The 15,375-nt window shown below is 38.3% G+C and overlaps 1 protein-coding gene across 4 annotated transcripts in view; it reads right to left on the minus strand.

Moving 5' to 3' along the window:
• The window catches only part of LOC134754723 (protein transport protein Sec16A), a 104,335-nt gene that overhangs the window by 72,033 nt on the left and 16,927 nt on the right, over positions 1-15,375 (minus strand). For 2 of the 4 annotated variants that reach the window (XR_010128967.1, XR_010128966.1), the window contains 4 exons: positions 10,539-10,604; positions 7,209-7,308; positions 5,986-6,532; positions 4,558-4,685 (listed from right to left, as the gene is read on the minus strand). Coding sequence is in view for 1 of the 4 variants with exons in the window: in XM_063691056.1 (XP_063547126.1) it covers positions 735-800; positions 3,864-3,918 (121 nt within the window). In the remaining 3 variants the exon portion in view is untranslated. Of the gene's footprint in view, positions 1-734; positions 801-3,863; positions 3,952-4,557; positions 4,686-5,985; positions 6,533-7,208; positions 7,309-10,538; positions 10,605-15,375 lie in introns of those variants that run through there. The other 2 variants (XM_063691056.1, XR_010128968.1) reach the window with 2 other exon arrangements.

Below are 15,375 nucleotides of genomic sequence, written 5' to 3' on the forward strand. Positions count from 1 at the left end.
CCGTGCCTCTAGAACCCATATATGTAGGTTATTCCAGTGCCTCCAAAGTGTACCATGTGTGTAGCTATGAGCCATCTATGCAAATCTTTGACAGCTGCCAACCTCATTTAAGAAACGAATGATGAACGAATGGAATTGCCCATACAGTAGAGTACGAAAAAAGGATTCTAATAACTAATAATACATTGTGTATTAAGGGCGGTATACAAGAACGAGTGTGAATTGAAACCCGAAGCCGAAGGCGAGGGCTTAGTTAACACGAGTGTGGAACTATAAAGCAAGTAGTAAATAAAACTTCTGTCTAATTCCGTATGTCCGTTACAACCCTAGGTCGAAATAAGGATTTCCGGACCCCATCGCCTAGCAAGTGTGATGAAAAAAATACATTATGTCGTAATTTAGGATTTCATGACAATGACACCTTTTACGAGCAAGGATTGAAATATATTTATAAGGATTACAAATTAATAACTCTTTAATAGTGTTAGGCGCATGGCACACTGCATCCGAATCGCACGTCTCTCCGATGTTTGAGCGAGACAAAGCAATAGCGACATCCCGCTCGGCTGCACTGTGCTAAGCGCCTAAATGTGTCGTTTTCAAGCAAAAGCTACCACATTGCCGCTTGCCATAAGGACATTCTGATAGGTTTTTCGTACAGGCTATTTTCTTAGTAGGTAAACGATAATGTGGTACCTTTTGATTGTAAACGTCACAAATGTGTATGTACTTACAGGTTTGTTCTGTCACCGGTGCTGCAATGGCGTCTTCCTCTGAAACGCTCGATCCTCGACCGTCGGCTGATGAGAATAAAACATTTACAATACGAAATAATAGAAGACGAAAAAACCGGGAAAATTTTAAAACTGCTCGTTTTTTCAAGTTTATTTCGAAAAAAAAAACAATGTATTTTTCAATATACTTAATTAGGAATTTAAACAGGTAGGTTGTCCGGTCCGGACACATCCCTACAAACAAATTTCTGTGCATGATGGGTGTTAAATCGTAACCACTGTGTGCAAACTGTCAGAAGACTGATGACTTGTCTCACGTGTTGTTGGAATGCGTCCGGAATTCGGACTTGAGAAAAATAATTTTTGGTAGTCTGGGCTCCATGCACAATGGACAGATCAATTGTTGGTTGGCAGAGCCTATAAAGCAATCAGTGTTTACCACTTTATTGACCTCTCCCTTGAGTAGGGAACTATGATAGCACCCATGAGGCTGACATGTTCACCTAGAGTGTCCAAAGCCTCCATAAAAACCAGATAAAAAAAAACAGGTAGGTTAAGGTTGCATGTCTAATGTGTTTGTTTATGGCATTGACACTGTCATCACTCATCAGTGGCATTGTGTGTGACGTTTTAATTTTTCTGAATAGAACTGGAAGAAGGACTTCCGGTTCGAGCGCCATCTTGATAGTTAGCATCGTGTATAATTACTTTGTTTTTTGCTCATTAATATTGTTTAAAGTGTAATATCGATAGCTTATTATACAGTAAACTAATGTGGTAGTGTGCAGTGAATGGAGAATAAATTTTGAAGCGCGTTTAACCACCATCTTGGAGTCAACGGCCGGTAGTCCACGTGCTTCTTGTAAAGTCTAGCTATCGATTTACAAGAGCTAACAAATCACCGTACACTGTCTTGTACAACCGTACAATTTTTGTCGTTTTTAAACCTCTTAATACCTTGATACTGGCGAAATAGTCCCACTGGGCTGAAGCCATAATTTTAAAAGAAGAAGAAGAAGAAGAAGAACTGGAAGAAACCGAAAAAAAACGAAATTTTGTAAAATTTCCGACATAAACATTTGGTTTTTTCAGGAATTTTTATCCCTACGTGTAATATAAACCTCGTAAGGCCCCCAGTCCTATCTGTAGTACCAATAACTTCAATGTAATTTAAACCATTTTCAATTGGAACAGAGTTGCAATAGGGTATTTGACTGTATTTAATGGTACATTATGATACAAGTGTGCTAAGTTGGTCATTACACACGAGGCGATAAGAAAGCCGATGTGTGTAATGACCAATGCACACGCGTTTCATACGACGTTTTTCAACACACTTGCGAGAAAAAAAAGAAACTTTCATATTAATCAAATTTTAATAGTTAAAACAGTTAGTATTGTGTGTTTCATCTGTCATACTCGTACTGCCGGCCGGGCCGCGCGCCGCGCCAGTGCCCGCCAGTCCGACCAATTAAAGAAGGCTCCCTTTCCATACATATTATTAGCAATCAGTTAGCTTCTTAACCCAGTCGGATAATATAATGAAAAAGCACGAGTGGAATAATACACTGAAAGAGCACGCGTGTTTAATATCTAGGATTATGAGACAAAAATCGGTGGAATAAAAACGTCGTTTTGAGCAAGTGTGTTGAAAAATAAATTATTTCACACCATGCATGAAATAAAGCACCAGATAATTATTAGAAAAATATAGATAGTAGTTATTTTTAAACACAAGTTCTATTCAATAAATCGGATAGAAATATAAAAACCCGGCCAAGTGCGAGTTGGACTCGCGCACCGAGGGTTCCGTACTTTTTAGTATTTGTTGTTATAGCGGCAACAGAAATACATCATCTGTGAAAATTTCAACTGTCTAGCTATCACGGTTCATGAGATACAGCCTGGTGACAGACAGACTGACGGACAGACGGACAGACGTACAGCGGAGTCTTAGTAATAGGGTCCCGTTTTTACCCTTTGGGTACGGAACCCTAAAAAGTAAGTGAGTTCACCGTGACGTCATAGTGTAATGTTTCATATAAATTTCATATTAGCAAATCGTTTTGTCAGTTCTAAAAAAGAAACTGATTTAACTAGTAGGAGAATACCCTATTGTTTTGCTTCGTTCGATTTAAAAAGAAATTTAATTTTATTTAATTCACTATAGATTTAATATTGATAGAGATAAATTTTTAAATAAAAAAATATTTAAAAAAACCCCTACGCTAATCATAAGATTTTAAACTATTTTATGCCAAAAAATGCCTTACATTGGCGTTAAACATAACTATGAAGGCTATACATATAAAGGAGCAAAATCTCAATCAAATCAAAACAGAAAATAGGGGGCGCCACCATACACCGAAATGAAATGTCATACACCTAACATTTTATATAGATGTGCACCCGTGCGACACGAGGGACAGAACATACGCAATGCGACAAAATTAAAAACACGTTTTAACATTCCTGATAACATACCAAAAACAACCTACATAATTTGGTCGGGTTATTTGTTGCCCCTCCCCCCATTTCATCTCTATAGTTGGTCAAGCAAATCTTGTCAGTAAATAAGAACAAAAAAAACTACACGCATCCCCTTCTTCTGGGCGTCAGCACCAGTGCAAGACAAAGACAGTATGACTCTCTCCGTCTACGCCCGAAATGAGACAGTCCCTTGACAAACTATATATTATTATACCTCTAATGTTCATGTCGTATCCCAGAGCCTACCTAGCGCCACCGGAGAGATTAGGAACTATTAATTGCAGTTAAAAGCGGTCTCTTTTGCAACAGTTCTGCCATAAGAGATTGTCCTTTCTATACCGTTCAAACATATAACCTTGAAAAACCGGCCAAGTGCAAGTCGGACTCACGCATAGAGGGTTCCGTACTTTTTAGTATTTGTTGTTATAGCGGCAACAGAAATACATCATTGTGAAAATTTCAACTGTCTAGCTATCACGGTTCATGAGATACTGCTTGGTGACAGACAGACGGACAGCGGAGTCTTAGTAATAGGGTCCCGTTTTTACCCTTTGGGTACGGAACCCTAACAATAAACTCAAATCATTCGACGCGGGAGGTATAATATAATTTAAAATAAAATGTAATCCGTGTATTAACCTTGCTGCGTAGTTTTCGCGTTCGTATTGAATTCATAATCTCGCTTATTCTTCATCAAAAGCTCGGCGATATCGATACCGACCACCACCTGCGGAATAAAATCATCATTAAAATCAGGGATGTTGCGTATATTCGCATCCGCATCCACGGAACTTCCGCATTATCTTCAACATCCGCATCCGCATAAAATCGATGCGGAGCTTAATGCGGATGCGGATGTGGAACAGGTAGGTACAGGAACGTCTTAGCGGCGGCGTAAGTGCTAGGTAATTTCGTTATGAGCCAATAGGAATCTCGTTTCGTTTTTGTGATTCGTCGATCGAACACTTTAGCCTATGACGGACAGCGACAAGAAGTGAATAATTTGTTTTATTTGGACTTTAGTATACTAATGCGATAATGGGGCACCTATATTCTTGTTCAAATACTAAACGTTTCGTTTTTTTTAAATAAAAATTACTGAAGTGTAATATTTGACGTTTTTTATGTGCCTAATCTCGACATCCGCATCCGCTTCCGCGGATGTGAGCCTTTAAAAATCCGGATGTCAAAAAATCGGCACCCGCAACATCCCTGATTAAAATCAACAATCAACTATGCTATGGAGCACAAGGACCCTTTTCTAATAGAAAGGTCTAATGTATATAAGCAAAAGGACCCTTCTCTGATGGAAAGCCACATTTAGTGTCCTTACCCCATTTTGCTTGAGTAACAAAGCTAACAGCTGCCAGAGCAACACGTAACCGATGACGTCACCGCGACCTCCGGCGTTTCGAACGCGGCTCGCGCAATACTCTATCACGCTCTTCTTATGGGTAACTCCTGTAGGCAAAAAGAGTATAGTTACAGTGATGGAAAACAAAAAAATATCAATTAAGTTACTTATTAAGAATTACACTTCAAATACAATGTGGGGTAATCTACATAAATACTTTTTTTAAGAGAAAACTAAACTCAAACTAAAATCGAAACTCAAGGTTTGCCAGCGAGCTATGGAGCGTAGTATATTAGGTGTTCGTAGAACTGATCGAATCAGAAACACGGAACTACGCTCCAGAACTAGAGTTGCAGATGTAGGCGTCAAGACCGCTAAGCTTAAGTGGGACTGGGCGGGACATGTCTGATGCATGCACCCGGAAAGGTGGGCCAAAATGGTTACTGAGTGGGACCCACGGAGCACCATAGACGGTGCAGGCCGGGGTTCAGGCAGACCAAAAAGGAGATGGTGGGACGACTTGGACGCATTCTACCCCAAATGGTGGGAAAATGGCGATGACAGGGTCGAGTGGAGAAAACGAGGGGAGGCCTTTGCCCAGCAGTGGGACACCAAAATAGGCTAATAAAAAAAAAGAGAAAACACTTGAGAGTCCCGATTTCGATTTTAGACGAAAAATGTAAAATTGATAGATTTAGTCTGTGAAATTGTACACATTTTGTAAAAAATAGAAATAACAAGATCAATTTTTTGAAAACATACTCACTAAATTAAAAATGCTTTTTTTTCCTGATGGGCGTTTAGGTAAACGCGCGTAAAGCACTGATTTTGTCGCTATTATTTGTAAAGTTTGGACTGCTAAAGTACGGTTAACAGACATTTTTGTTATTACGACTTTGAAGTAGTGTAAATGAAAGTTAGACGAAATCCATTTTCTTCAGAAATCACTTTAAAACAAGTGAAAAATTCTCTGAAAATCGACTTCATTTTCAACGTAATTTTGATACATAAACAATTTACAACATTTGCTGAAATTGTTCTTATACATCATTTTGTATAAATTACCACCATAATTTTTAGATGAATTTTTAAAAAATGCCCCTTCTTTTTATATATGGAGCCCACGCACGCTCGCGACCTCATTATTAAAAGGCAAGATGAGAAGACGTGCTAATAGAAACCAATACTTGTTATTTAGATATTACGTAACAACGTACGTAGATATTACGTTTAGGGTACCTATCTTACAAAATACTATTAAATATTATCTTAGCAAGAAGGCCTTTTTTTAGGGTTCCGTAGTCAACTAGACTCACACTGGGGTCTGAGGCTAGCGACGCGGACAGTGATACTATCTGGACGGTCGCGGGCAGTCCGTCCACGGGGCAGGACGGACGGACGACTTACCTTTGACAAGTGGCCCGGGGTATTGGACCAGCTCCCTCACACTGGGGTCTGAGGCTAGTGACGCGGACAGTGATACTATCTGGACGGTCGCGGGCAGTCCGTCCACGGGGCAGGACGGACGGACGACTTACCTTTGACAAGTGGCCCGGGGTATTGGACCAGCTCCCTCACACTGGGGTCTGAGGCTAGCGACGCGGACAGTGATACTATCTGGACGGTCGCGGGCAGTCCGTCCACGGGGCAGGACGGACGGACGACTTACCTTTTACAAGTGGCCCGGGGTATTGGACCAGCTCCCTCACACTGGGGTCTGAGGCTAGCGACGCGGACAGTGATATTATATGGACGGTCGCGGGCAGTCCGTCCACGGGGCAGGATGGACGGACGACTTACCTTTGACAAGTGGCCCGGGGTATTGGACCAGCTCCCTCACACTGGGGTCTGAGGCTAGCGATGCGGACAGTGATACTATCTGGACGGTCGCGGGCAGTCCGTCCACGGGGTAGGACGGACGGACGACCACTATGTGGGGTGATGAGATGTTGCCCTGTGGAGAAATTCTGTAGTTAGACACTGTTGTAAGGAAATAAAGCTTAAGAAGTGGGTTCAAGTCCTTCTCAGAACGCAGCTTGCTGAGCACTGAGCGGACGGCCGTGCTTGCCCTTCGGATATCATTGCTATTTTAAGTTATTTAAAAAAAGGTAATCGAAAAGTTCAAACAAAAATAATATTAAGCAATTTAAAAGCAATTTTCAAGTTAATAGCTTTTGTGGAAAAGTGCTTACAAGATTTTAATAATATTAAATGCTTTTTAGACCCAGTATGTTCGTAATTTTTTCCTATCAAGCGAAAGCCAAGAGTTTCGAATCGATTTAGTTACTAGAGAAAGGCTTAAAAACACCTTAAAAAATTGTAAAATTCATTGCACAAAATCGACGACCGGTCTGGCCTAGTGGGTAGAGACCCTGCCTGTGAAGCCGATGGTCCTGGGTTCGGATCCCGGTAAGGGCATTTATTTGAGTGGTGAACGCAAATATTTGTTCCTGAGTCACGGATGTTTTCTATGTATATAAGTTTGTATATCGTCGCCTAGCACTAATTGTACAAGCTTTGCTTAGTTTGGGGCTAGATTGATCTGTGTGAGATGTCCCCTAATATTTATTTATTTCTAATCTAAAAATATGAAGTTTCTTTCTCTTCTTGTGGTAGTGTTTAAATCTTACCTTTACATGAGCCGTGGAGTATTTGAACGGTGTCATCCTTTCGGAGCGTATAGTCGAATCTTCCAAATGCAGGTTTAAAGACGCGTCGGTGTTCAACTCCCTAAAACACGATCAGTTTTATTTATTGAAGTGAAACTTCTAATGCGACTTTCAGCAAAGTTAAACGTTTAACGCTAGGGGGTATGAAACCACTGTTGCGTTTAATCTTTTTAGATAGTAATATACCAGGCGAACATAACTATGAAGGAGGTTTACGCTCAAATTTTTCCATGAAGTTAGAATTATATAGCTGGAGAGGTGACAGGCAAAAATGCCGATAGATAATTTAATTCTATACTACTAACTGGGCAACAAAGCCCATATTACAAATAGCTTACAGACTATTATGTATTACATTGGGGCCCCTTTGTTTAGACATATTTATTGAAAGTCATAATGTAATGATTGTCATATTATAGTCACTACATAGTATAAAAGAAAGTCGCTTTCCGCTGTCTGCCACTATGTGTGCTTAGATCTTTAAAACTACGCAACGGATTTTGATGCGGTTTTTTTTTATAGATAGTGATACAAGAGGAAAAGGTTTATATGTATAATTTGTAAAGGTTTTGTGTAAATTAGTTGAAGTACCCGTGCGAAGGGGCAGGTCGCTAGTTATTCATAATTTTGAAACCGTTAACTTTTCAGGATTTTCGTAAGGTCTCTATAGATAGGTTAGGTTTGTTTTATGGCAATCCTGAAAAGTTACGCGTTTCTGAGAAAAAACGAATTTTGACTAACGAAAATATGGACAAGCAATACATAGTGACTTAAAACTATATGGGGAAACAACAGATACCCTATTATTTAAAGAATAATCTAAAATTTCGTATTTTGGATTAATGTAGGCACCTTTTACGGTACGGTCACTGAATTGAATGTCGGTACCATTTCGTACCATGTCACAGTGTCAATATCAATAGTATGCGGTCCCTAGCGAGTTTCATATCGATTGCCATTGTATTTTGACATTGTATATAGTATTATTATTATTCTCTTACATTTTATTTCACTGTATTTGACTTAATTTTTTATTTGTTATGATTTGTTTAATTGTTTTTATTTTTAATTAATTGTTTTACTGAATTATTATCTTTTACAATATGACGATCTTTTTGTGAGTTCATGTTATTTAGAAATGTGACATAGTTAAATATCATGTAATTTTTCAATAAGAAATAAATTAATCTATCTATCCGTGACAAGGTACGAAATGGTACGGAAATTTCATTACTTGTGACGTTTTCAATCAAAAGGTACCACATTGTCGCTTACCATAAGGACGAAATTAGATTGTATCTTTATATGAATAACCTATCAGAGCGTCCTTATGGTAAGCGACAATGTGGTAACTTTTGCTTGAAAACGACACATCTGACTATACAACATTGGTAGAAATACATAATCGAATTTAAACTGTTGTGAGACATACTAATATTAAACGCAAGACCTCCCCCAACCGGTTTTCTCGGCGCGCGGCAGCGGCAGTACGCAACACACGGTCGTCGTGAACGCTGCTCGCACTATTAGTGCTTGAGAAAGGAGACCTAGGCTCTCCGAAACATGTCGCGCGAGTGACTAAAACAAGTGAGTCTAAACCGTAAAATGATTTAATAGAAATACATACACAATAAAATGGCGAATATTGCTCGGAAATTACCTTTAACCTCAAAATTGAAAAATAATTGAAAAGTTATAAGACTATCTTTAATCTAAATTTAACTACAATGACGAGAGTGAGAAGAAAACTATAATAGGCACTGCTTTGAAAAACTCGTATCTTGTTCTGTCAATCTAAAGTAAAATGTGGTATCTATGTATGGGATGCATTAAGTTACTGCCTTTTAACTTTGAGTAGCACTTGATACAAAGATTTTATCAAGAATTAACTTAACAAAAAAAAAACAAAAAAGAAAACTATTAACTTGACTACATATCAATAGCCATTTTTTTCTTTAGTTATCACACCGTCGCCGTCAGTGTGTTACCGCCTTACGGCCCAGCCACGACATCGAGCGGCGGCGGTAGCGGCGAGCGGCGGCCATAAGTTGGAGCGAGACACAGCGATCGGACCTTTCGTTCCCACATATGGCTGCCGCTCGCCGCTGCCGCCTCCGCGCGCCGTTATGTGACGTTTTAAAGTAAAAGGTACCACATTGTCGCTTACCACAAGGAATGGCATTTGCTAGTATTTTTATACCAATAACCTGTCAGCCGGGCTAGCACATGATTGGCGCGAGAGTATCTCGCCGCGACATAGACTACCCGTCCCCTTATAATTCATACAGTTAGTAAAAGATGGGTAGTCTATCTCGCGGCGAGATAATGTCGCGTCAATCATGTGCTAGGTCTACAGAGCGTCCTTATGGTAAGCGAAAAAGTGGTCCCTTTTGCTCGAAAACGACACATAGTATACTAAACCCATGAGCGTTCTAAGTGAATAAGTGCAAACAAAATGGAGATGTAATGGTAAGCAAGATAAGCGGTGCAGAATGATAATGCTGTGCTATGGGGGACAAATGTGCCATTTTCAACCAAAAGGGTACTTATTGTCGCTGGTCAGTAAGGCGCTATTTCCATATACCTTCAATTTGAAATCAACCTTATCGACAAGCGACAATGTGGTACCTTTTGGTTGAAAACGTCACAAATATACTTACTAAAACCTAATACGCAGATTTTACTTATATCTAAAATTGCTAAACTGAAGGCTTAGTACTAACAAAGGGGCCCACTGATTACCAGTCCGCCGGACGATATCGGCCTGTCTGTTGTTCGGAACTGTCAAATTTTTGTTCTAACTGACAGGCTGATACGTGATAATCAATGGGCCCCATAATTAAAAGAAACGTACAGTCGCCATCAGATATATCGGAGCGGCCGATGCGCTCACAAATATATGAACACGCCTCTATTGTCAAGGCGCTAGAGTGCGTCTTCAGATATTTCTGAGCACGACGGCCGCTTCTGATGGCGAGTGTACATTAAATTATTTTTGTATTAAGCAGAAATGTAAAGATACCGGAAAGTTTAGAAATAAATGAAAAATGCAAAAATTCGCGACTGAATCACTAGCCCATCGCTCTGCCAACTGAGCTACTGAGACTTCGCTCGATGACAGCGAATATTTTCATCATATCACTAATATGCGCCTAGAGACATCTATCGTAAGAGTATTACACTTAAACGGCTATCCATTTCATTTATTCCAAAACTTTAAAGGAACAACCATTATTTAAGCGAAATACAACTCTTTTCTCTAATCATTACGGTTCAAATTCAATTACTTACCTGTCCGAAAGATCGGTGCGAAGCGAAGGCGCGTCTCGAAGCGATGCCTCATATCTCCCATAGTACCTACGGAAATATCTCTACAGTCCCGCCGAACCTTACTACTTCGTAGAGAATCGATTGCAACCAAGGGCCTGACACTCTTTGATAGAGAAAGATAGTCTTATTGCGAATCCTATAAGAGGAAAGAGAAAATAGTGCCATGCTTTGTCCTTATCACCGACCGGGTGGCATCATAGGAGGCGATAGCGAGATACAGAAATTTATAAGTGAAAGAGAAAAAATCCTATGGCTCAAATTTTATATGAATATTCTTTCTCTTACCCCCGGTCGCTCGGTGGCGCGTCTATAACTACTTGTATATACTATGTCTATGGTTGCAACGAATACTGTACTAGGTTGGTCCATTTTGGGCGAGTCCAAAAAAGAATGAAACTTTGATTTGGGTGCCTTACAGACACTGATATACAGAATGGCTAGAAAAATAAGTTCATTCCCGTTGTCAGGGAGGTTTTGGGATTAAAGTAAGCAACTTTTACAATGGGACCAACCGCGAAATCGCGAAAAAAAATTTGGCTGTTTATTTATTTATTTAATCTTTATTGCACATAAGAAATACTTATCGTACAAAAGGTGGACTTAATGCCAAAAGCATTCTCTACCAGTCAACCTTAGGGCAAAGCAGAGAGATTGTGGGCGGTGCTACTACTACATACTAACAAGATATAATACGCAAAGCTAAATAAAAATTTAATATACATATGCAAGACCATCAAAATACATATACAATATATATAATACATATACATATACCTAATATATACAATATAATAAATAAATTATAAAACTAAAACTAGGAATCCTTCATTCTATCAGCATAGAAAGCACGTACTGATTTCTTAAAAGCAAACTTTTTGGGGCTTTTATAATATTAAGGGGGAGTCGGTTCCAAAGGCGCGATGTTTCATACATTTTGGCTGGTCCATTTTCTATGGGAGGGTAAAAAAATTTTTTCGCGATTTCGTGGTTGGTCCCATAGTAAAAGATGAACCCCAAACCTCCACGGTAACGGGAATGCACTTATTTTTTACCTATTCTTATCTTTTAATTTTACCTTTTTCTTTCTTTGTTTATGTAAGGTAAGGGCTAAAAACTTATTTTGCTTAGTTAGGTTTACTATCTTGCAAAGCTTAAATTATTGTTCGTTGGCAATCTACTTATTTTCCAAACTTACATGAAATAACATTTAACTTTTTAATACTAGTGTGACATACCCTTGCTATTTCTTTATTTACGTTTGATCTAACGATAATTATAATGAAAACTACGATTAAAAATAAATACCTATTTGAAAACCGGGAAAATTTCGGGACAATTTCAAAACGGCTCGTTTTTTTCAAGTTTCTTTCGAAAAACCAATGAATAGAGTATAGTTATTTTCAATATACACAAAGATAGATATAACTCCGTAATAGATGGATACAGTCTAAGGAAAAAACGTGCCTCGAAAATCACGAAAATTTGATTCTCGATCAGAGGGCGCCACTAGTTTTGGCCTACACTCGTATAGAGGGCGTTGACGGTTTCGTTTGTTATTTATAATTTTAACGCATATCAGTGAAAGAACATGGGTCAAAATCATAAAAATAATTAATGCAACTAAAAAAAATCATTTATCCATATTTAAATACATTTTATCGTATTTTTATAAATATTTATTTTTAGTTTTAAAGTGTGTCGACAGATGGCAGTGAATTTACTGGGGTTACAAAACTTACTATGACAGTACCGCTCTAGTATAAGTTACTCTATGATATACATAATTAGAAATTTAAACAGGTAGGTTAAGGTTGCATGTCTAATGTGTTTGTTTATGGCATTGACACTGTCATCACTCGTCAGTGGCATTGTGTTTGACGTCGTTAATTTTTCTGAATAGAAACTGGAAAAAAACCGAAAAAAAACGAAATTTTGTAAAACTCCCGAAAAAACATTTGATTTTTTCCGAAATTTTCATTCCTAATTTGAATAGTTAATTATCTTTTCTGTTTAAGTAAAACTATACTCTATTCGTTGGGGATACAGTTCAATATCGAATGACTTTGTGTGAAATTTTGTAACCACAGTAAATTCACTGCCATCTATCGACTTACTTTAAAACTAAAAATGAAGATTTATAAAAATACATTAAAATGTATTTAAATATGGATAAATGATTTTTTTATTTGTATTAATTATTTTTATATGATTTTGACCCATGTTCTTACACTGATATGCGTTAAAATTATAAATAACAAACGAAACCGTCAACGCCCTCTATACGTGAGTAGGCCAAAACTAGTGGCGCCATCTGAACGAGAATCAAATTTTCGTGATTTTCGAGGCACCTTTTTTCCTTAGACTGTATCCATCTATTACGGTGTTATATCTATCTTTGGTGATACAAAACCCTTTGCCTCAGTTGATGTCGAATAAAATATCTTGAGAAGTGCATTTACAAAGGGCCTTTTTTTTGTATTTTATTCATAGAAAAATAAACCCTTTTCTAAAGATACTCCTCATGTGGAATGCATAACAAGCATCTTCCACATACATTTTCTTTTTATTTAATAGTATGTATAAGTTTTGAATGATTCACGATTTGTTTCACTAGACTTTTATATTGACCGGGATATAGACACCCACCCCCGCACCCTCGCTATCTACCGCTATCTTCAGTCACCCGTGAACAAGATGCATGTAACTGCGTCGAAATATTGGGAGCTCATAAACAATTCAAAAGGTAATCACGGTCTATATCCCGGTCAATATAAGTCTAGTATGTATTATATTTTATTGATTGTTTAATACAAGAACTGCTTAAACATTAGTATTTAATAATGTTATTGTCAAAAATTTTGATTTTTGATACAAGCTTTTATGGCTGACTGTGCTTTTCTTTTAACATGCAAGTAACTCATCGAGACAATTCTAACAAGCACAAACAAAATAACGACGACCGGTCTGGCCTAGTGGGTAGTGACCCTGCCTGCGAAGCCGATGGTCCTGAGTTGAATCCCGGTAAGGGCATTTATTTGTGTGATGACCACAGATATTTGTTCTTGAATCATGGGTGTTTTCTATGTATTTAAGTATTAATATATTATATATATCGTTGTCTGAGTACCCACAACACAAGCCTTCTTGAGCTTACCGTGGGACTTAGTTAATTTGTGTAAGAATGTCCCCTATAATATTTATTTATTTAAAATTAGGTCGCGTTGTTTCATAAACATTGGGAAGTAGGTATATTTAGCTTGCAAGATTTGTCCCGAAGATTCATAACATACAAACAATGTAAACTAAACGAAAACTTAAAAATTGCAGTTTAGAAACTGCTCAGATTTTATCTTAAATTTAGAGTTTATTTCATTTCACTATCAACTGAGCCAAAATCACTATTTTTATCACTTTAAAAAATCTGCAGGTGTTTATGTGCCGTCGACATCACATATATCGGAGCGGCGGAGATGCTCTGTTTTATCTGAACACGCACTCTAACGCCTTGACCACAGAATAAGTAATAGTATTATCATACAGAACGGCCACGCACCGCCCCGCCCCGACTCGAGTTCCTCGCCCCGCGACACCAGATTGACGACCTTTTGCCGGCCGCTCAGTACTGTTTTTAAGCAACTTACTCACACTATGAGTCATGACGCGTGTACAGACGTGCCGTTCACACATAGAAACGCAAGTGATTTTTGATGTATAGCGTGTCCGCCCTGTGCATTGAAAATACAAACGTGTTCAGATATTTGTGAGCACCTCGGCCGCTAAGATATATCTGATGGCGACTGTGCAAGCAACCGTTATCGAGTGAGCGATGGTACGGCGGGAAATGTAATCGCAAAGCATAAACTGTTGTTTTAAAAGCAACTGTAATAGGTGGTGATAAGGTTTGGATTTCGGAACTGCGATAAGATATCCAGGCATGTCGTCAGCTGAAAATCAGAACTCACTAATGAGGGCTACCGCGTTTAATTTCGCCGCTAGGGGCGATAGTGTAGATGGAGGTCTTTCAAAATGACAAATGCATAAAAGTTTTTGGGGTTTCAAGCTTTCTTATCGGGAATTTTTACTTCTTATTCATAATTGTGGTAAATCTTTGTCCATCTTTGATTAATCATTGTAAACAATAGATATAGCTCAACAAATGTTAGTGGTTGAAAAAAAGTGCTAAATAAAATATATGCAAAATTAAACAGGTTGAAAAAATGGCACATTTAGACGCTAAAATACCTTTGTGTATATCAGAACGTATTGATTTTATAAAAATAAGCATAGAAGAATTTTTGAGATCTGTTTTTCTGGACCTACATCTACAGTGGCGCCAACTGGTGAGCACAAAAACGGTAGACCTCATTAACTACTAGCACAAGTTCAGAGCGATTTTGAACCGTGATTTTTGTAGAATTTTTTTTTTACTGTTTTGTTTGTCACCTGTCGATGTGGTTATTGCGAACACAATCAAAATCACAAAACAAAAAAATTGTATTAACATAGACGAAGGAATACTAAAATTTCTAGAATAGTGCATAAAACGGTAGTTAAATCTACGAAAACCATCTGTTATTAAAACTGATTAATTGGACTCGCCAGAGAGTTAGACCAAGATAAGTCTGCAGCGATTTTGATAGCCCTGACTATGCAAGTGTTATCACAGAATATATAATAGTACCAGGTACAGAAGATTCACTCCCTAACAAAAGGCGACTCTATGCGCAAGGCGGCGCAAGCGCGTGCAGGCGGTTCCATAGCGGTGTGCGGCAATTACTATAGCAAAACCTCAAAATTG

Source organism: Cydia strobilella, chromosome Z (genome assembly GCF_947568885.1).
Source record: "Cydia strobilella chromosome Z, ilCydStro3.1, whole genome shotgun sequence".
NCBI lineage: Eukaryota > Metazoa > Arthropoda > Insecta > Lepidoptera > Tortricidae > Cydia > Cydia strobilella.